The sequence below is a fragment of the Paramormyrops kingsleyae genome, chromosome 14 (assembly GCF_048594095.1).
Source record: "Paramormyrops kingsleyae isolate MSU_618 chromosome 14, PKINGS_0.4, whole genome shotgun sequence".
Lineage (NCBI taxonomy): Eukaryota > Metazoa > Chordata > Actinopteri > Osteoglossiformes > Mormyridae > Paramormyrops > Paramormyrops kingsleyae.
Window position 1 is genome coordinate 17,175,353 of NC_132810.1, and position 20,355 is coordinate 17,195,707.

General features: G+C 48.8%; 1 protein-coding gene across 2 annotated transcripts; it reads left to right on the top strand.

The window, feature by feature from the left end:
- The first annotated feature begins 3,732 nt into the window (after positions 1–3,732).
- On the top strand, positions 3,733–14,390 carry lclat1 (lysocardiolipin acyltransferase 1). 2 transcript variants are annotated; one of them, XM_023793276.2, is made up of 6 exons: positions 3,733–4,016; positions 9,016–9,191; positions 9,509–9,707; positions 10,305–10,451; positions 11,304–11,420; positions 11,810–14,390. In XM_023793276.2, the coding sequence occupies exons 2-6, from the start codon at positions 9,024–9,026 to the stop codon at positions 12,322–12,324; spliced, it is 1,146 nt and encodes a 381-aa protein (XP_023649044.1). In that variant the 5' UTR covers positions 3,733–4,016; positions 9,016–9,023; the 3' UTR covers positions 12,325–14,390. The 2 variants fall into 2 exon arrangements, with proteins under 2 accessions (XP_023649044.1, XP_023649054.1); XM_023793286.2 differs by lacking the exon at positions 9,016–9,191.
- Positions 14,391–20,355: the final 5,965 nt, after the last annotated feature.

The following is a 20,355-nucleotide window of genomic DNA, read 5'->3' on the forward strand; positions in this document are numbered from 1 at the left end:
GAGTCTGCCCCAAATCCAGCTGCTGAAGCCAGAGTTAATAGAGTCTGAGAGTGTTCTTCTGTAGGTTTGGGTCAATCATTCCAGATCAGACCATCCTGTCTGTATGGGGACATCATTCAGGAGGGGGTGCAGTGGTCAAGCACATGAAGCACTAAGGAGGCCCACCGTAGTACCCTTCAGTAGATGCACCGGATGCAAATAATCCCATGAACAGGTCTCTGGTCTGTAAATGGATTAAAACCTGTTCCTGAGACAAGGATCATTTGGAAAGAGTATTAGAATGCCAATGTAACAATGACATCATCATCAAGCTCCATGGTAATTCTCCGCTACAGTGCTTTTCTGCAGAGCAATAGGCGTTTGCTGGACTGTGGTTCATTACAGGCTTGAATAGTGATGACAGACACGGGGAGAACAGGACACTCTTGGCTCCGCAGTGAGCCACGTCTAACTGGGACTGTTTTAGTTTTATCGCAGAGGTCGTCAGTCTCACTCCTCAATAATGTCCTCGTAGAGATAGAGCAGACGGCGCCCCCTTGACTGAGCGACATCCGCCGTGCTCCGCATCTTGTGCGTTTGGAGCTCGCCGTTGCAGCGCCTCCAGCCCGCTGCCTCTGATAGCTCTTCACGCTCATTCCCCAAATTCTTTCCGATGGAAACAATCTGCCCTGGACCAGGGGCTCGCCAGCATAGCCTGTCCTCTACATCCCTCCCCCCCCCCCCCACCCGTGTTCTAAAAGCATACACTAACACACTGACATGCACTCCACCCCCTCCACCCCGCGCCCCTACACCCTGGGTCTTAACACTGTGGCTGTTTTCATTCCAGAACATTCCTGGTCTATAATGAAGACGTAACACATCTGACAGCGTCCTGTTCCGGGTATTTCTATTTAGACCTTTTAAATGTATTTTCCGATGAAGAAAACAAAAATCCAGAAATGATTAATGGTTATTTAATGAGTATCTTAAAGCCTGCAAGACTGGAATTACGCAGCGGAAAATGATCCCTGAATTGCAGATATCTAAGCCCATCTCTCACACACACCTGCTTTTCGCTCTGTCAGTGAAATAGAACTTACCAGCTGCAGCCTCAGCATCAGCCATAAGGTCGGGAAATGTACAAACGATGTTCTGTTTTTACTTTTGGCACACATTTGCTTATATTGTATCTCTGAACTACAGTCTCGCCATTAAATGAATGTGCTGAATATATTCTGAATTTTGACCTCATAAATTTTTTTTTTTGTTGAGGACAGATGAGAGGCCAAAGCATCCTCCCCCCCCAGCCCCCCGCCCCCGGCTGTGTGCTTGTGGTCGAGTGTGAGTATGATGCCAACTGCGTAAGGGAAAGATTCTGTTCCCAGGGTCCTTGGTGTTTGAGGAGAAAGCAGAGCTCCCAGGACAGGGAGAACGGGTTCTGAGGCTTTACTTATTTCAGGACCAGAGAGGGGTAACGTGAAAACCACACTGCTGACAGCACCCACTGGCAGGCTGGAGAGAGGCAGGGGGGCGGGGCACAGAGTAGGGGGCTCCCACGGGAATAGGGGCCGGGAGGGCGTTAAGAGGAGAGGGTTATGGAAAGACGGAAGATGAAAGCCAACATCGGCACGCTACGCGCCCCGATTAGAAGCACTCCTGTAGCATGATGGCTTAATCAGTCTGCGGATCTAGAGAATACGGCAGAGGGCAAAGATCGCTCTTTCGGCATAGTCAGGCCGTGACGTACCAGCGCACCATGCAAGCGGACGCGGAACAGGTGTCAGGGTCACAGCAGCGTGGATCTTATCACGTTCCATGTTATAATGTTCCTGGAACAGCAGAACGGCCTTCCATAGGTCCGAAGTCACCCGCTTAGAAAAGTGTGTATGGCAGTGACGTCCCTCCGACGTCCTTACACGCCCGCTTTACTCTGTACCCCGGTGAGATATCCTTTGCTTACTTTCTTACACTGGAAAATACATGACAAGGATCTCGCATCGGTTCCGTATCAAAGGAACCCACCAAAAAAACGTGGTGCTCCCCTTATCTCGGCCGTTGTGCAGCTCCAGAGAGCGCTGGTGCCGATTAGTGCCCAATTGTGTGTCCGCCTGTATGTGTTAATGTGCTAATCCATGGGCCTCTGCACTACCGCGGCTGGCCGTCTTTAAAAATAGACAGCTGATCTGCTCCTTTACCATCCCGGCTGCCTGGAGCCCGCAGTGGAAAAAGCACATCACTGTGCATTACACTGAGACGGAGCGAGAGAACGAGGCGGAAGGCAGGGGGTGAGGAGATGGGGGTGCGGGGCCGACAGGTGGATTAACTCAGAAAGACACTAAATGAAAAGTCCACAAGGAGCGGAAGACGATAAGCATGTATGTATATATTAACAGGGAGCTTTTTAAGGGAATAATCTCCCTCTTTCTGGCCTCTGATCCTGTTTCTCTCTCCATCCCCCTCTTCCTCTCCTCTTTTACAGCCTCTTCCCCAAACACGGATTATCCCTGAATGTCCTCCCCTCCTGTTTCCCTCCCGCTCTCTGCTAAAAAAGAAAAGGTCGCCGGACAGAGGAATGTCTAAAAACAATAAACCAGCCCAGATTCTTTCCAAAAAAAGCCTCGTTAAAACACTATCAAGACCCCTTTTAAAATACACCCAAGATATGATGTCCAAGACTGAAAAATCACACACTTTCAAACTGTGCATCCTTAAAACGTGAAAAACAAGCAAACGTAGATTCATATATATCCACAGCCACGATGTGAAATGGACAGCTCTGTATCTAGACGTACACACATAAATGCAAAGGCATTGTTCTACACGTCCAGACACACAAACTCACTCGAATAAGTTTGTATACCCAGATGCACACACAGAAATAAACACACTCCCCGTCACACACAGGGCACCCAGCTGAAACTGCCTACTCTCCTCTTCACTGTCCCCTGACACTGTCCCCACTGCTGTGACCCCATCTAAAGCGGCCACTCACACTAAGCGGCCCTGACACATTCACTCAGAGTCCAGGACATTCACAAGGACCCTTTGAGACCGCCACTCAGGGCACAGCAGCGGCCTCCGTCAAAATCACTAACGCCACGATGAGCAGCAACTTCTGCACATTAGTGCAGCCACACACACACACACACATGCTTGATGGTGATGATGTTTTCGACCTATATCATTATTTATAGAGGACAGGACTCTGGACCTCATAGTGGTAAGCTTGTGTATGCAGTCAGATGGAACAGATACACCTTTACAAACCTTCCTTCACCCGAACTACTCTATGGAAAAAACACTGAAACTGTATAAAAGTCATCTGAAAGCGTGAAGCGTCAAACTGGAACTATTACGTGGTTCCCAAGATATATATTTTTTTCTATCAACATAAAAATGTGCGGAGACAAGAAGTCAGTGTTGTTTGTTATCAGAACTGGATTTATGGATGTTTTGTGGTGTCTGAAATTATCATATTTTTTTCTCTATATTATGAATACATTACACTTTAGCAAGTGTCATGTCGGAAAAAGCCAGGGTAACTTAAAGCTGACACGCAAACCCAGGTATACATACAGTATAGTACATTTCACACGTATTGCGGATACATTAAAATGCTCCATCCACACATAAACCGGGACAGGATTATTAGATGAAATCCTTCAGGCATCCCTAACAGAGAACCTCAAATTCATTGGCTTCTTTTTAGCGGTGGGGTCACGCAGAACAGCGCCCCCTGGCTGCTGTCTTTTCGGCGGCGCCCAGCGGGGTGAAAGTGTAGAGTTGAGAGGTCGCGGGGACGCCGTGGTGACGGACTGTTACCGCTTATCCCGGTCCGGCATGCTGTAGCTTACTTAAAGCAAGACTATTTTTTATATGACTTTCTAAGTTTTTATTTCTGCCATGAATGCTGTTGGAATTTCTGTTAACTATGTAGCTCGCCGTGCCCCAGCAGTCTGCATTAGCGCTGTGACTCGTGTCGCAGCCCGCCTGTAAGCTTAGCCAGCGCGCTAAGGTTAGCCGCGGCCACTCAGGTGAGTGATACCGGCCGACCACATGTTATTCGCGGGGATGTTCGCCCTGTTGGTTGATCGCAAAACTACTGGAACACCTCTGGTACCACTGGTAGTTGGATAGCTAGTTACTGAGTAGCTAAGCTACACCAACACCCGTTAGCCTTCTCGGTATGTGTGTTGTAGCCCTGCTAGCGGCCTCTCTGTTATGGTGTATAACTGGTAACAGCGCTTGGTGAACATGTTTCCGAGGAAATTCTTATCGAGACAGTGTAATTTACTTATGTCACATGGAGAATGTCGTATTTCCCAGGGAATTAAGCGGTGTGTCTAGCTGCTAGGTGGCTAAGCGACGCGCGACGTTGTCTCGTGCCAGCTCGAGGCGCCTTTGCATGTCGGATGCAGATAGAAGCCGCATGCAAAATGCTTCCTGGGAAGCTGGTGTGTGCGTGAAACCGGCCGTCGTGTTAAAAGGAAAACTTTGTGCCGCATGTAGGCAGAAACGTGACTGGAACATCAGCTTGAGTGTATGTCACTAACAATCATAACTACCACCATCGTATGAGTGTTCTACCAAAAATGCGCCCAGATGGTGATACACGGTGGGTTTCACTCCCAGGAACCCAACTCGATAACTATGGGGTTGGGTATATTGCTTCTCTTCATTGTTTACTAAACTAATTACCGTCGTTGTGCTTGGGGCCATACAAAGGCTCACGTGTTACAGGTTGTACTAGATGCTTGACCGGGTCATATTTAGGTGCTGCAGAGGAGATGGTTCGTTACATCTCACCGCCTGCGTACATTCTTTCACTTCTGTATCACTATACCATTAACATCACGCAGTACCCTTCCAGGATCAGACGCAAGTCTAAACTTAAGCAGTGCTTTCTACCTAATAACCCTTCCTCTCGTTCTCCTTGAACAAAGCGAAACATAGTGGCTTGTTTAACTGGACTTGTGAGTGCCTCCCAGTTTAACATAATAGAAGAGTGGTAAGACCAGGGTGCGACAGACAGCATGTGGTGATCCCACCCACATTGGATTTAGGGTTAGGTTCACTTCCACTCATCTCCAGCCTTTAAGTCACATACCTACAGGTGTATGTTAATTAGCACCTGATTCATGACTGGAATGTTGCCACATCTGACCCATAGTGTCATTGCTTCTTCAAAGCAGACACCTTTGTTTCACTAAAGCAGCCTCCAGCCTTATCACATTTACAGTACCAGAGATGAGCGTGCCGAGGTGGTCTCTCTTAATTGGCAGTCATTGGCCATTTCAACCGTATAAAATATCCAGCATCTGGGTTTGCTGTCTAGTGTGGTAATATGAGAGCAAACTTGTTTTGCAGATGTAGGTCATGCTATTCCTGTTTGATTAAAAATGGATTTTGGATTTTATGATACAAGTTAAATGCAGACCTTTATAATGTTGTTAATTAAGTCTAAGGGGGACCAGATATGCATAGTAATAAAAGTAGTTGCTGGAGAAGCAGAAGTTGTGATGCATCGGTGTGGCGGCCCTGCGGAGGCGCACATCTACATGTTGGTCATCAGCATGCTTTGCCTGTTGATGATGGCGGAGAAGTCAGCTGTTTATTTGAATGTAAATCTCGCCCAGTGGACCTGTGCAAACAGAGGTGATGGCTGGTTAAAAAATTTTTCCGACCAATCAATGGAGCAAACTGATTTTTTCAACACCCCTCTCCCCAGTTAGAGAAAGTTTCCTGGCAACATGCCCTGTTTAGCATAAGATCTCAGTGCTGAGTGTTACAGATATGTCCAGACACAAGCCCTCCCCCCCAAGTGCTTGTTGACAAGACCCCTCTCTGGAATGTGCGCCTCAGCCTTTGACAGCGATAGTCGCAGAGTCAGCCAGGACACACAAACATGGTGGCCCAGGGCATGTGCTGTGATGCTCATTTTAAGCACTGGGAGGACAAATAATTAGAGGAATATATACAGTATTTTAATGGGTGTATTGGGAATCAGTCACTTTTGTGCGTTGTGCAGAAAGTGTCCTATTTGGGATGGTGTAAAGTTGTATGAAAGGCACCCAGTGTACTAGTGATGTTTATTTATTTATTTATTTATTTGCAAAGTCATGCCAGTGAAGTGCATCGTAGACTCTTGTTTGACCTTTTGTGGAGAGTCGATGGAAAAAGTCATTAAAATGTTGATGTTGGTGTCTCTCCCCACCCCGTCTCCTGTGAACAGGTTTGATTGTTAAAGCCAGCGATTAGCCAGGGAGATACAGCCCAAGGTTGAAGTCCTTTTTATTTTCCACTTGTCTTGCAGCTTTTCGGTCACGTCTGCAATGGGAAGAGCACAGACAGAAAACAGGGACCTGTGCTTATTTTCAGATGGCTGATGCGTGGTTTCCTTAGGGTGTTTGGTGGTATTGTGTCTGATTCCTAAACTGAACTTCAAGTGGGTGGTTGAGAGGGTTTGAAGGACTGAAGCCAATAGACGGCCAGACAGACAGGAATGCAACAAAGTCTCGTTTGTGCGGAGTGACCTTGATTAGAAAAGCATATGTGAGGTTTGTGGGCTTATTAAGAGGTGGGGGTGGTAGCAGCAGGTGGTGTGGTGGACAGATACAAACCTGTGAGCACATGAGTGCTGATGCAAGGTTTACAAGGTGTCTTGCCCTAGCATTGTACTCTTAATCATAGTAATTAACTTCCGTTATACTCTCACATTGTATATGGCATTAAGGCACAAAAAGTTAAATTTGACACCTGTATCTGGGTGGAAAAAGACAAAGGAGTTGCTTGGTTTTGTGTCAGGTGGTGATGTTATCGTGCGAATTTGTTCGCATGACAGCTTTCATCCACAGGGAATTGTGGGCAGTCCACATTTGCCCTTCCCATGATGGGAGAGTTCCGTCCCTGGGGAAGATATGTGTGTTGGGGGAAGGTGTGATGGGTCGGTCGGGGTGGGGGTTGGGGGGGCTTCAGATGAATGTGCTGAGTTAGTGAGTCCTTCACCTCTCTCACGCCTCATATTTTCCATCGTTAAAAAAAACTCCCACCCGGGGCGTAAGTGCTGAATTAACTACTTTACAGCGGTGCACGAAGCTGCTGTGTCATGCTGACGACGACACGGGTTGGGAGATCTATGGCTGGGGCGAGGCTTTCAAGCAGGAGATGGAGATGAGCTCGCCTGGGTCATTTAGGGTTTATGGTGGAGGAGGGGTGGATGAGCACGGTTGGCGCAGCTGTGGCTGTTTGCCTCACCCACCTCGGGAAGGTCCCAAATTAGATTTGTTCCATAAAACAATTACACAACATGCTTATTTCAGAAAAACAGGCTGATGCCTCTTCTGACTTCAGCTCCTGTGACCTTTTCATCATTACCTGTAATCATATAGGTGTTCTTCTTTCCCCATGTATGGAAAATGAATGGAATCTCACCGTAACTCACAGAAACATGACACCCACATGACTTCCAGTGACTGGTTGGTGAAATATGCTGCACAAGTGTCTTGTTAATGGTTGACGTGTCTGTTTTCACTTCTGCAGGCGCTGGTTTATTTTTTACCTAATTTGTCAGCTTTATCATGTCCGACTTACCGGAATGACTTCTTGGCTCTGAATCTGTGTGTAATTTTGTGGAATTTCTCTGTGTTGTGGGCTTGAGGTGTGGTTGGATTTCAGTCAGCGCCCCGAGCCATTTTGACAGGGAGTCTTACGGAGTTGCTGTGTAATTGGCCCTGTTATCTGCTTCTAAGTACGCCTCTGATGGGCAGCTTCTAGAACGTGGCGCTGGCCGGCCTGCCATCTCCATTTCAGGCTGAATAAACAGTGAAAGGAAGACACATTTCGTGTTACTTGCAGCATGTTCACCACTTTGTGCTGGGCAGCAGTGCTGTGCAGTGTGTACATGTCAAGGTTGGCGGAAAAAATGCAGTCCTGCGGGGTTGAACACTGAGTTTCCTTGGTTAGCTTTTGATTGATTCCTGTGGTTTGCAGCATGGTTTCGGCGCTGAAATGGAAAACGTGTGTGTGTGTGTGTGTGTGTGTGTGTGTGTGCATGCTAGCGAGTCAGCGAGTGTGTGCACACGTCTGCCACAGCTCTCAGATCCCACAGGTGGGCAGGATGGGTGTGCGTTGGTGCAGGCAAGTTGGAAAACATTTTTGGGGCGTCCCCCCTCAAGGGCTCTCTGGATGAGAGGAAGAAGTGAGTAACCAGCAGGGAGTAGGTGAGAGTATCGTGTGGGCCCCAGCAGATGGGCAGCCGTGTCCACAGGAAGGGCCGAAGTGGGGGGAGTGGCTAGGCCTGTGGAGCGGAGAGTGAGCCACAGTGCAACTGTCACCTTAGACAAACACTGAGGACAGAATCTGATTGGAAGGAATCCGCAGAGCTTAGTCACCCCTCACAACCCCTCCTCCCCAAGCTGGAGTGCCGCTCAGGTGATGGACCTCGCGAGCTCTGGTAGCGTTTCAGTGATGTTCTAGGTGTCAGGTTATGTAGCTGGCGTCCCGTTTACCTGCGCTGCTCTGTCCAAGTCAGCCAGGAGTAACTAGGCGGTTGTGGGGTCCGATTAAATCCAGGTAGGACGTAGAACTATTGAAATGATGATTGTCATTATGCTCTCGTTAGGGGAAAATGGCTTGAGTTGTGTTGTGTTTGTGTCTGTGTCTGTGTACTCCCCCCCCAGTTGTTTCCCATCACAGGCGTGTGCTGCATTTTGTGGTTTCTGTTTGTCTCGTGCTGGGGTAAGTGAATGCCGCAGTCGGGGTGACGCTGAGTAGGGTGACCGCCGTTGTTGTTTGCCGACTTCCTGTGCTCGGGTGTTCCTCGCCATCCTTGCGTCTGTTCATCTCGCGTCAGTGCAGCGGGGCCTCGATCCAGCTGTGCTTTTAGCGTCCTTGAAGCCACTGCGCAGGATGTGCGAGCGGCACGGCTGCTTTCTCATGTCTAAAAACGCTGTCTCTGTCTTCCTTTTTGTCCCCTCTCTCTCTGTGTCCCCTCTCCTCGTTCCTTCACACCCTCCCTCCCTCCATGTCCCTCAGAGACGGCGATGGCGGTGTCGGCGCGGGGCCTCTACTTCGTGACGACGCTCTTCTTGACCAGTTTCTTCGGCAGCGTGTTCATGCTGGGCCCGGTGTTACCACTCATGCTACTGTCTCCGGCCTGGTACCGCTGGCTCACGGATCGCATCGTCGCCACCTGGCTGACGCTGCCCGTGGTGCGGTGGCCCCTCCTTTGTCTTGCCCCTTCCCTCTGTCTCCATGTACCCGAATGTTGGCCTTGTTCATATTTCTGTCTGTCCCTTACTCCCGACTCCCTCAAAGGTGATCCGAGTGAATGTTCTGCCTCATGGTGCTGCCTGGGAAGGGTAAAATTAACAGCTCAGTGTTTGGGCCCAAATTCCAAGTGGGCTGTTGTGCTTGTGATCTAATAACTACTTAGACCCCGCGCCTCATCCACCGTCTATGGGCGTCTACAGCGGAAACGCTGTCCATGACCGTGACATTGACGTGGCCTGTTCTGCACCCTCCTTAGGCACTGCTGGAGTTGGTGTTCGGCGTGAAGGTGGTGATCACCGGCGATGGCTTCATCCCCGGCGAGCGTAGCGTCATCGTCATGAATCACAGGACACGCCTGGACTGGATGTTCCTATGGTGCTGCTTGCTCCGCTACAGCTACCTGCGGCTGGAGAAGATCTGCCTGAAGGCGGCGCTGAAGGCGGTGCCGGGGTTTGGTGAGTGACCCCATGTGACTTTGTTTCCCTTAACTCACCAGTGTTTCTCATCCCAGTCCGCTGGGACACCCGGAAAGTCCACGTTCCCTCCCAGCTTCCAGCCAATCAAAGACACCAAATACCTGGTACAGATGTGTTGGGAGCTGGGAGGATGCAGAAGTGTGGGTTCTCTGGGGACCCCGACTTGGTTGTGAAACAGTGTTCTAGAGCAGCGGTGGCCAATCTTACCCGCAAAGGGGTAAGATTGGCCAGGTTTTTGGGATAACCTTTAGGTCAGCTGTTCAAACCCAGGTGTGAGGACTCTTCAGCCAATCAGTCCTCTAATTAGTAATCTAATTAGGGAGTTGCAGCAAAAACCCTACATACACACCGGCCCTTTGCGGATAAGATTGGCCACCCCTGTTCTAGAGCATTCAGAGACTGAAGGGGCCTGGCTGTCTCACCTTAGAGTGCAGGGAGGTTTATTTGAATTGTATGTAAAATTGCATTTGAGCAGCCTGATGCCGAAGATGATGTTTATGGAGCCCATTGGAGGTGCGGGTTCTTGCCCGGACCTGGCTTCTCATCCGAGGCTGATGCCCTGTCTGTGTCCCGCAGGCTGGGCCATGCAGGTGGCCTGCTTTGTTTTCATCCAGCGTCGCTGGGAGCAGGATCGCAGACACTTGGGCGACATGCTGGACTACTTCTGTGCTATCCGCGAGCCCCTGCAGCTGCTCATCTTCCCAGAGGGCACCGACCTTACTGGTGAGCATGCCGCAGAAAGGGAAGTTGCCAGTTTTGCGGATGATGCAGTTACCGGAGGAAAACGGTGTGATGAGCTGTATTGCATCCTCTGGGTGAACCATCGTCCTTTCACTTCCCTCACTTTCATTTAAAAAAAAAAACCCAAAACAAAACGTGAACCTGTCACATTCTGGTTCTTTACAAAATGGCAGGCTTGCTGAGCATCTGTACACAGTGGGGTGGATTAACTTGGACAGATGTATGAATATCCAAGAACACTCAAATTCCCGCTGCATCCTAGGATGCCCTGGAAGGAGTGGGATGGTATTGAGAGCCTCCTGTTGCGTGCAATCCTCTTATGGGATTTGCTGGGCCCGACTCTGGCAGTGTGACGTCGCTAATCCTCCCAGGGCTGATCCTCTTCTGTTTTCGGCGAGACGTGAGGCCTGGCCCGTGTCGTCATGTCTTGACCCTGCCGGAGGCAAAGAGCTCACGTGACGCCGAGAAACATTATGGCGCTCAGCAGGCTCCGTTAAGCCGCCTTTAACATATCGTGGGCTCTGGAAGAAATGACGTCAGGTGTAAATGCCGGCGGAGGTGCAAGGCGCCGTCACCCATAATCACGCGTGTGGCTTCGCGTGCCGAGGATCCACACCGGGCAAAGGAGTGGGAGGAGGTCCGGCGTCTAATGTTACAGGCGTGGTCGTTCCGATAATGGCTGGGCACCACGAGGATCGTATTTCAGCTGAACCTACCTAACTAAATGAGTTTGTTTCAAACACGTGTGAAACAGAGATGCACTTTCAATGGGATTCTGCAAACACCCAGTCCGTTTTTGGGCAATGAAAGTCCATGTGCCCCTCCTCCCCTCAGAGAACACCAGGGCACGAAGCGACGACTTCGCCGAGAAGAATGGACTGCCTAGATACGAATACGTGCTGCACCCCCGCACCACTGGATTCACCTTCATTGTGGACACGCTGCGCAAAGGTCAGAGGTCACATCATCAAACTGCTTCATAGCTAAATCCCATTAACTCGCATATGGGTGGGGAGTCAGCAGTATGCCTAAGAAAAACATTATGAAACCCTTAATTATTCCCCTGTTTACCAGTGATTAGGGTGAGCTGCCATACCCCTCCTCTCCACCGGGGGCTCTACACACTGCATGCCCCAGATGTCATATCTGTGTATGTCTGTCAGCATGAACAGCATGTTGGAGATTATCTCAGCAGAGGCCCATTTGATAAAGGGACAAACAAACCGCCTAGCTGCCAAGACCGGTGTATTGTTATGCGCTAGGCCCTGAGCTGCACTGTGCGCACGCCTGTTTTTACCACCTACAAATGTCTCTCCTTAATTGTCCTCCAATCCGAACAGGAGACAATCTGGATGCCGTTCACGACATCACTGTGGCCTACCCTGAGAACATTCCACAGACGGAGCGCCACCTTATACTGGGCCAGTTCCCCCAGGAGATCCACTTCCATGTGCAGCGGTATCCGGCATCCGAGCTCCCCGACTCTGCCGAGCAGTTGCAGGCCTGGTGCCAGGCGCGCTGGGCAGAGAAGGAGCAGCGGCTTCGCGACTTTTACATGGGCGCGAGGCGCTTCGACGCCGCGCCGGGTGTCAGCCGCGTGCCGCCCTGCAAGACCGCTGCACGAGTGCTGCTGATCAAAGCCGCCTCTCTGCTCTACTGGAATGCCTTCGTCGGGCTGTGTTGCGTGGGTCTCTGGCTCTGGCCGCCGCTGCGCATCTACCTGCTGCTTGTGGCACTGTTCTTTATTGGTCAGCAGAGGGCGCTAGGAGGGCTCGAGCTGCTGGAGATGGCCTGCCACCGGCACTGGAGCAGCGAGGCAGGGCTGAGACCTGTGGCTGCTGGGAAGGAGGACTGAGTTGACGGGTGGGAGTTCAAGAGACACTCTTGGTACTGTGGCGCCCCCCTCTGTTCTGTTATGGCTCCCCTTAATCTGAGGCCTTTCAAGCACTGAGTGCTTTGTTGCTTTGATGGGGTAGGATACCAAAGGGTGGGAGAGGCAGGGGTGCGTCCAAAGGAACGGGGAAGCTAGTGCGAATCTCTCCCTCACGATCCTGGTGCACAGCTGATTGTGCTGCTCTCTCTCTTTCCCACCTGCCCTGTCTGTCTGTCCATCTTTCCGTCTCTCTACGCACTGGCCCATGGTATGGGCTGCCCGTCTGTGTCCATGGAAACCAGAATACACTTGCATGCAGTCTGGTATGTCCGTCACTTTGTCAACACACTATTTAAATTCTTTTTGGGCAACAGCTGATTTTATTGCATAACCATTGAGTGTTCACTGGCGCATATTTAGCGGAGAAAATCTGGGGGGGGGGGAAATCCTTTCACTACGGAGCAGATTATGGTGTTATTTCAGGCTGCTCAGCTTGTTTTTAATCTTGGAATTTTGTATGATGCATAGGAATATGCATATATTTATTGGACTAGCTAAGGGGGGGGGGGGGGGAATCAGCCAGCCAAGGGCGTTTGGCAATACAGCAAGTGCCTGCTGTGTAGCATCTCGCTGATTTGGCACTGTCACATGACTCTCAAGCTGCAGAGAACCCAGCATCCGCTAGAGATAAATACCCGCACTGTGATTGGCATCAGGTTTCTGTCTTAGCACAGCGGGGCTGCGTACAAACCTGGGGAATATGGGCTAGCAGGCTTCCAGCTCATGGCACTAGGGCACGTAGAGGTGGCAGGTTGCACTGTGTGGCTTTCTGTTTACTTGGAAGATCAGGCGTAAAAAGCTTAGTTAAGGTGCTATCCAATTACCGATCGCTCATCCATAGGGTTCAAGGGAAAATCTGTCAGTCAGGATCATTCTTGTGGGATAAGAGTATGAGAACACAGCCAGACTGTGATATATGAGCCGTGATACTTCAGGTTGTTTCCTATTAATGCTATCTGTATCAAATATTGTATTCTCTTTGGATTCTCTTTTACGACTCCAGTATTTAGGTAGCTTTTTAAAGCCTGTCTCTCTGTTTTATTTTGCGTGTATCATGATGTTTTCATGTTCCTGGAGGGGGGGGGGGGTTTCAATAAACAGCTAATATCTGAGTGATACTCATCACTAACCCCCCAGAACCACTGTTGGAGAAGCTGTGTAACCTTGGCAACTCCTGGTTTGCCTGTGGACAAAGTACCATGTGTGCTAATATCTGAGGAAGGTAAGACAAGGTCTCAAGACACTCAACCCACCTCTGAAGCCCGTTGCTCCTCTGGGTTCAGAATCCAGGAACCTCAATGTCAGCCTCATAGAGAGACACGCCCTTCTCGTCTCCTGAGCAACATACTCACAGGTATCCAATAGTGTATGCAGTACACGGACACTCGTGTCTATCAATAACATTTTTTAACTGTACTTTTATTTGCTGTTGGAAGAACACCCATTTCTCGCCCTGTTTAATGATATGGTCTTTATAACCTTGCTGGGGCTGATTGTTGTGCCAAGGATGACCGAAGCTCATGGGGGGGGGGGGCTGGCCAGTTCATCAGTCGCCCCACTTTCCATCCAGATTAGGAGTGGAAACTAGCCCTGAGCCCTCGCCTCCCCAGGAGGGCTTTAGTCGCCTCTTGGGCCAAATTAGTTATTGACAGCTGAAAACAACAGGATGGTGCCAGGAGGAAAAGGAGAAAACTCCATCAGTAAATCAGCCTCATTTGCTTTTCGTCACTCTTTGCTGTGTTCTCTCCCCAGCCGTGCCATGTGACCTTCTACTGACACTTCCATTCCTGCAACGCCTGGCTCTTATAGGCCCTTATGTCCTGTTAGCTGCTGTATTATCATAATTTTTTTTAAAGATGAAAGTTGTCCAGGTGTGACGCCCTGGTTTGCACACTGTGTTCTGTTGTGTCACGCTGTCGTCCGGTGGAGGTGATGGTAGTTCTGGGGAGATCCCAGTGGACCTTAATATAATAAACACCTTATATCCAGCTACATGTCTGTAATGATTTTACTAAATTGTTCTCCTGCCTTTTTAATTTTTAATTATATTTTTTTAAATCCCTCTGGTCTGCACATGTCCCTGACTTCACTTTTATTCTTTCTTCCTCCATCATTGGATCAGATGACCATCAGCTCACAATGAAGAGTACTTTATGACTGAGGAATGTTCTCTGGTCTTCTGCCATTAACATATAATGTATCTTGACTGTGTTTTTTTTTTTTCTTGCTGTTTTTTTGTTTTGTTTTAGTTTCCACTTCTTGAACTACTTCATTCTTTGTCTATGAATGTGATTATGGGATCAGTGGCAAGTAATCAGAGTGCACTACCCCTTGGAAACACCTTAAGCGACAGATTCAGCCTGATTTTATAGTAGACAGCCTTGGTTGTTGGTGTAGGGATCTGAGGCATTACACTGGTCCTCAGGGGCTGGAGTCCCTCTCCATGTAGGGAGAACATTTAATTGGCACTTGTTTAGCACTTAAGCACCCTAACCTGTTTTTTTTTTTTATCTGTCCAATTAACTGCCTCTACAAGACAATTAGGGCCTGAGGTTGAGAGTAAATGAGTACACCCTGAGCTGTCCACTCTCGTCACTGTCTCAGCAGAAACACTCTGAAGGGCCTTTTTTTGTAGTTTTTATCTTAATACAATTTAATGAGAGCACAGATGATTATCATAATGTATTATAAATGTTGGGAGGTCCTGTAGGTGGAAGGGCTCATGATGTGCAGGTTTCAGCTTCAGAAATGTGCCCCCTGATTGGGAATAGGGCGGGGGGGTCGTAATAAGCTGGAGGGTGACACCCAGTCCGGACCCAGCTTTGTCTTTCCTGGGCATGGCAGGGCCAGTCCATCCAACCTGAGAGTGGCAGGTGAGTATGTGTACCAGGATGCCAATGAGGGTATTGTAATCTCCTCAATCTAATGAGTGCCAGAAGGCCAGCAGAATGTCAGGCTGTGACGCCTGGAGACTCTGCTTTTAGAGAATGAATCTGTTCAGCATCCAAAGGCAATAGGAATAATTACAAGCAAGGTGCTCTGAAATATGTCTTTCCAAATATTAGCTTGACTTCGGTGAGGGTTCTTTGGGTTCTTTGTGTAAGTCATGTCTTCACTGACATCCGGCCTTTGTTGTTTTCAACTTCCTCCTCAGGGCTCTCTAGCTTCTCCGAGTTACGGAATAATTTAGCCAGCTAGGGCGGAGTAGAAGTGCTGACCTTATTTTTTCCCTATATATGCCATTCGGGAAAAGTTGTGGTTACAGTATTCCAGCAATTGACAAATGCTGAATAGATTGGGTCTAACAAACCAGCCACTCAAGGCAGCATAACGGGCCAGGTAATATTTAGACTTTATTATTATTTTATACAAGCTCTTAATGGCGACTTCTGCAAAGCTGGGTGGAGCTTTTATTATGGGACCGGCTGACTCTTGCTTCTGTTAGAGTTCACCTTTCTGCCCTTGCAAACTGTTTTTAAAATATATGGTCTTTCTGTTCTGCAAAGTCCCCTTACATTTGCTTGATTGCATTCAAGTCCTGTGGTGAAGGGTTTTCCAGACATACATCAGTCCGTACGGCGTCAGAATGGCAGCAGAATAGTCGCCGTACGATGAGGAGCTGTGGCAGACCACAGGCAGAGCTGATTCACAGCGGTTTTTAAGACTAGGCCAGGGTTGCTGTGGCAACTAACTTGCCCTGTTGCCTGGCGACATGGCACTGAGTGATGTCAGCACATTTGCTGATGGAATGGGAGATCGGTCACTGGGATCCATCTGGAATGATGTAGCTGCAGGTACTGCAGGTGGAGGCATCCAAGTGGTGAGATGTGACATTATGCCATGTGGTTCAGAAGGGCTGCTAACTGAGGGCGAAAGTCATGGATGCCAGTCAGGCCACGATCCTGACATGGCGGCAATTATCACACGGTGCTTCCTGTGCAGGCATCTCTTCTCCTTTGCATATCGGCAGCCTGAAAATGAAATCGGAGTCACTGTCCCAGAGGCATTTCTGAATACAAGGGTCCTCAGGAACCTCCCTGCCCTGGAAGGCCAACTCTATGGTGTCGTTTGTTGGGGAGAGTAATTCGTATTTTTACCAATTCAGCGTCAAGGGGCTATTTTTGAAATCAAGCTTTTGGTCGAGGCTATTTGGGGACGGATCGTAATCTTAATACTGCTCATAGTTAATCATACTGACACTGCTGTACAGTAATAGTAGTAGCTGCATTATTCATTTGGTTTCATGGCCTTGGTGTGAGGGACTTGAATGCATTATGACATTCAACTTCATTCTCTTTCTCAGTACTATATAGCTGGGGGTTGTGGAGGAAAATCAGGTTAGGAGACCGAGCGCTTGTCACGCTGTGAAGAGAACCCGACCTTTTTAAAGTTTGGAAAAGGCCCTGCTGTGATAATCGCTTTGAGGAGGTGTACGATCAGTCTGTGAGCTGGGGGTTTGAGTAGATGTGGACAGGCCCTGTTAGCTGATGATGATTGTCAGTGGATGAAAGTTCTGAGCAACTGTGTGTTGGTTAGGACGCAACTAATAATAGTGTAGTAACATGGTGTTCTAGTGCTCTGGTTCCATCCCCCACCCCACGAATCCAAAATGATAATTCTTCGCCCCGAGCGTTGATGTCACCTCTGCTGGCGGTTGCCACTGTGCTGGAGTCGCCGTTCTCCCTCGCAGTGCTTGACAATTGCGCCCACTGCAGGGCAGCGGCGGGACAGTGAGAGACGGCGGGAGGCCGCGCCTCTGAGCGCAGCCTACCCTGTGCCCTCATCTATTAATAACATCGCTTCGCACCCCGCTGACATCGATCTTAAAGGGGACGGCGGCGGAGGACCTGAGTCAGAGGACCGATGAGGTTTCTTTTATCCCCCTATTCTATTTTTAATTCCTAACGATGATCCGAGCTTCATCACCCGTTTCCCTTCTCACTCTCCCTATGATCCTTCCTGCTCAGCCTATTTTTAACCCCGCACCGTCGTGTACTGCTTCTGCCCTTGCTGCCGTCCCTTTTTCGCACGTGTGTTGTATCGGCCGCGCTGTAGCCGGGCGACGGGGGTCTTGGAGGGCCGGCGGGGCACGTGCCATCGCGGGCAGGGGCTACGACGGCCCTGTGATGACGTAACGCGGGCCAGTTACCGTAGAAGGACGCGTGTGTACTCTAGGAAACGCACATACCTATTATCATCGTTACACTTCTCACAAAGAAAAGGCTGTGTAAACAGACGGACGTCTGTTTATTCTTTAAAAGAATACACCCGTCCGAGTTTATTACAGGTGGGTAGGGGAGAATAAAGGATGACTCAGCCCATAGCTGTTTGTGCTCCTTAACTGGCAGTTAAATGTGCGCCGGTCCGATCAAACTCATCACGTTTCCCCTCTCCAAAGGCTGCCAGGTGACCCCACCGAGTCCATCGTAGCACTCAGCACGTACATCAGCTTACGGTTTCCAGTCAAGCGTCCCACGTCTCCTCCCGTTACATCCCACTGACTGCATTCTGCAATCTCGAAGCCCTAGAGGCCATGAAGACTTAATCACAGTGAGCGCTCTGTCTGGGTGACTGGAATCACAGCTGAGAGCGTATTTCGGCTTGGGTTACCTGGGATTCCAGTACCTTGCTGCCATCTACTGTTTGGATCCTTAAACTACACCTGAGTCCTTCATAAAGTTTACACAAAATATAACTCCACGTGTACGTGGTCATATTCAGGGACACACAAGTACGCATTCACCTTTAAAAGCGATAAGTGCAGCAATCAATTGTTGTAACAGCGCAAATTTGTACTTACATTAATTTGCACCGATGACAAGAAATTATCGTGTGTTGTAACCTTTATACCGCAAATGAAGTACTTATTAGCCTATAAAGGTCGAAATGCATAGTAATTTCTTGTCATATCAGTGCTAATTAACATAAAATAAGTACGCATTTGAATGTGCATCCCTGGTCATAATAGTTATTATTACCTCTAAAAATGAAGCATTCTTCTTCAACTTGTGTTTCAGAATGCATAATGTGAAGCCTATATAATGAAGCCATAATGTGAAAACAGCAAATGAAAACTAACGTGAAAAACTATGAAACTGATTTCTATCATGCACTTGTGCATGACAACATGCAGGCTGATTGCTTTGTAATTTCTGTTCGATTTTATGCTGTGTTGTGCTGAAAAAATGCATAATATTTCCCAAGTAACTGATTCACTTTGTCACAAGTTGATGATAAATTTCACCATCCTGATTGAAATTATTTAGGACTGTAAAAATGGCTCATTATATATTGTCTATCCAGTCCTCAGCGATGCCCAGACAGTCCTCATTTTTGTTTCCTCTTAACGCACCAATCATTCAAGCGGTCAGGAACACCAAGCAGCGGGAGCAGGACGAGGGTCTGGGACGAGGAACACTGGTATAACATATTATACAGATATACCGTGGGTAACGGTCCCCTCACACATCCAGGGTGGGTGGGTGGAATACTGGTCCTGTTCTGTGTGTGGAGTTGCATGTTCTTATGCTGGGTAGGTACTCAGGTTTCCACCCACAGTCCAAACGTATGCAGGTAGGCCGACTGGTGTCTCATGGTGAGGGAGCGTGTGTGTGTGTGTGTGTATCTGGTCAATTAGCAATATAAAACCACCCTTCCTAATTCGTTAAAAATTAGTTAAAATAGATAAATGACTCATGTTTTCATAGAGGTATTTTATTCATTTTAAATCAAAGTGACAAACCAATTGTAACATTTGATTGAGTATTTTCCCCTGCACACAGTCCATGGGGGAGTTAATTATCTCAGATCTGTTACTGAGCTACTTCAAGCACTTGCGGCAAAACTTCACTTCTTTTTAAATGGGGCTTCTGTCCAGCTGGCTGTTGTTTAGCAGCATGTGCTTGGCAGCCCAGGAAGTACCACTGCACATCTGCTTTCTTTGGGTGACCTTTACAGCCAGGACACCCTAACGTCACTGTCTTATGTTTTAAAATCAGTTAGCTTGATAGGATCATTAACTACACACAAGACAAAGACAAAACATGAATCATCGTTGCACGCGGGTGATCGGAATCGGCAGTGCATGCACCTGGTTCGAGTGCATGTGGTGGTTTGAATGAACAGCACAGTAATGGTGTGGCAGAGGGGATTTGGTTTGCCAAGGAGCCGTTCAGGTTCCCTTTGCTTGGGCACTCGGTGCCCACTGACTGAACGGTTCCTCCCGGCAGCTGCTCTGAATTTGGTGTTCTGCTGTTCACTGGGTTTGACAGTCTGTGCCCTGGAGACAAGGAGTGAAACGTATGAGAACTTAGAGTAACCGTGATTGGTCCTTGGTTCAAAACAAGTCTAGAAGGGGAAGAGGCACTTTCTATTTAGTAGTGTGTGTGTGTGTGTGTGTGTGTGTGTGTTCTGTAACTGAGCCCTGTATGTGTGTGTGTGCGCGCGTGTGTGTGTGTGTGTGTGTGTGTGTGTGCATTTGTGTGCTTTAACAGGGCACTGTGTCTTTGTGTGTGGGCTGTAACAGTGCACAGTGTGTGGGTGTGTGTGCTCTAAATGGGCACTCTGTGTGTGTGCTGTAACTGGGCACTTTGTGTGTGTGTGTGAGTGTGTGTGCGCGTGCGTGCGGTGACTGAGCACTATGTGTGTGTCTGTGCGTGTGCGTGTGTGCTGTAACTGGGCACTGTGTGTGTGTGTGTGTGCGTGCTCTACGTGGGCACTGTGTGTGTGTTTGTGCGCGATGTAACTGTGTACTGTGTGTGTGCAGTATAACAGTGCACTGTGTGCGTGTGTGTGAGAGAGAGCTCTAACTGGGGGCTGTGTGTGTGTGCGCTGTAACTGAGCACTGTGTGTGTGTGTGTTTGCGTGTGTGTGTGTGTGTGCTGAAACTGCCCACTGTGTTTTTGTGTGTGCTGTGACTGGGCACTGTGTGTGTGTGTGTGCACTATAACAGCA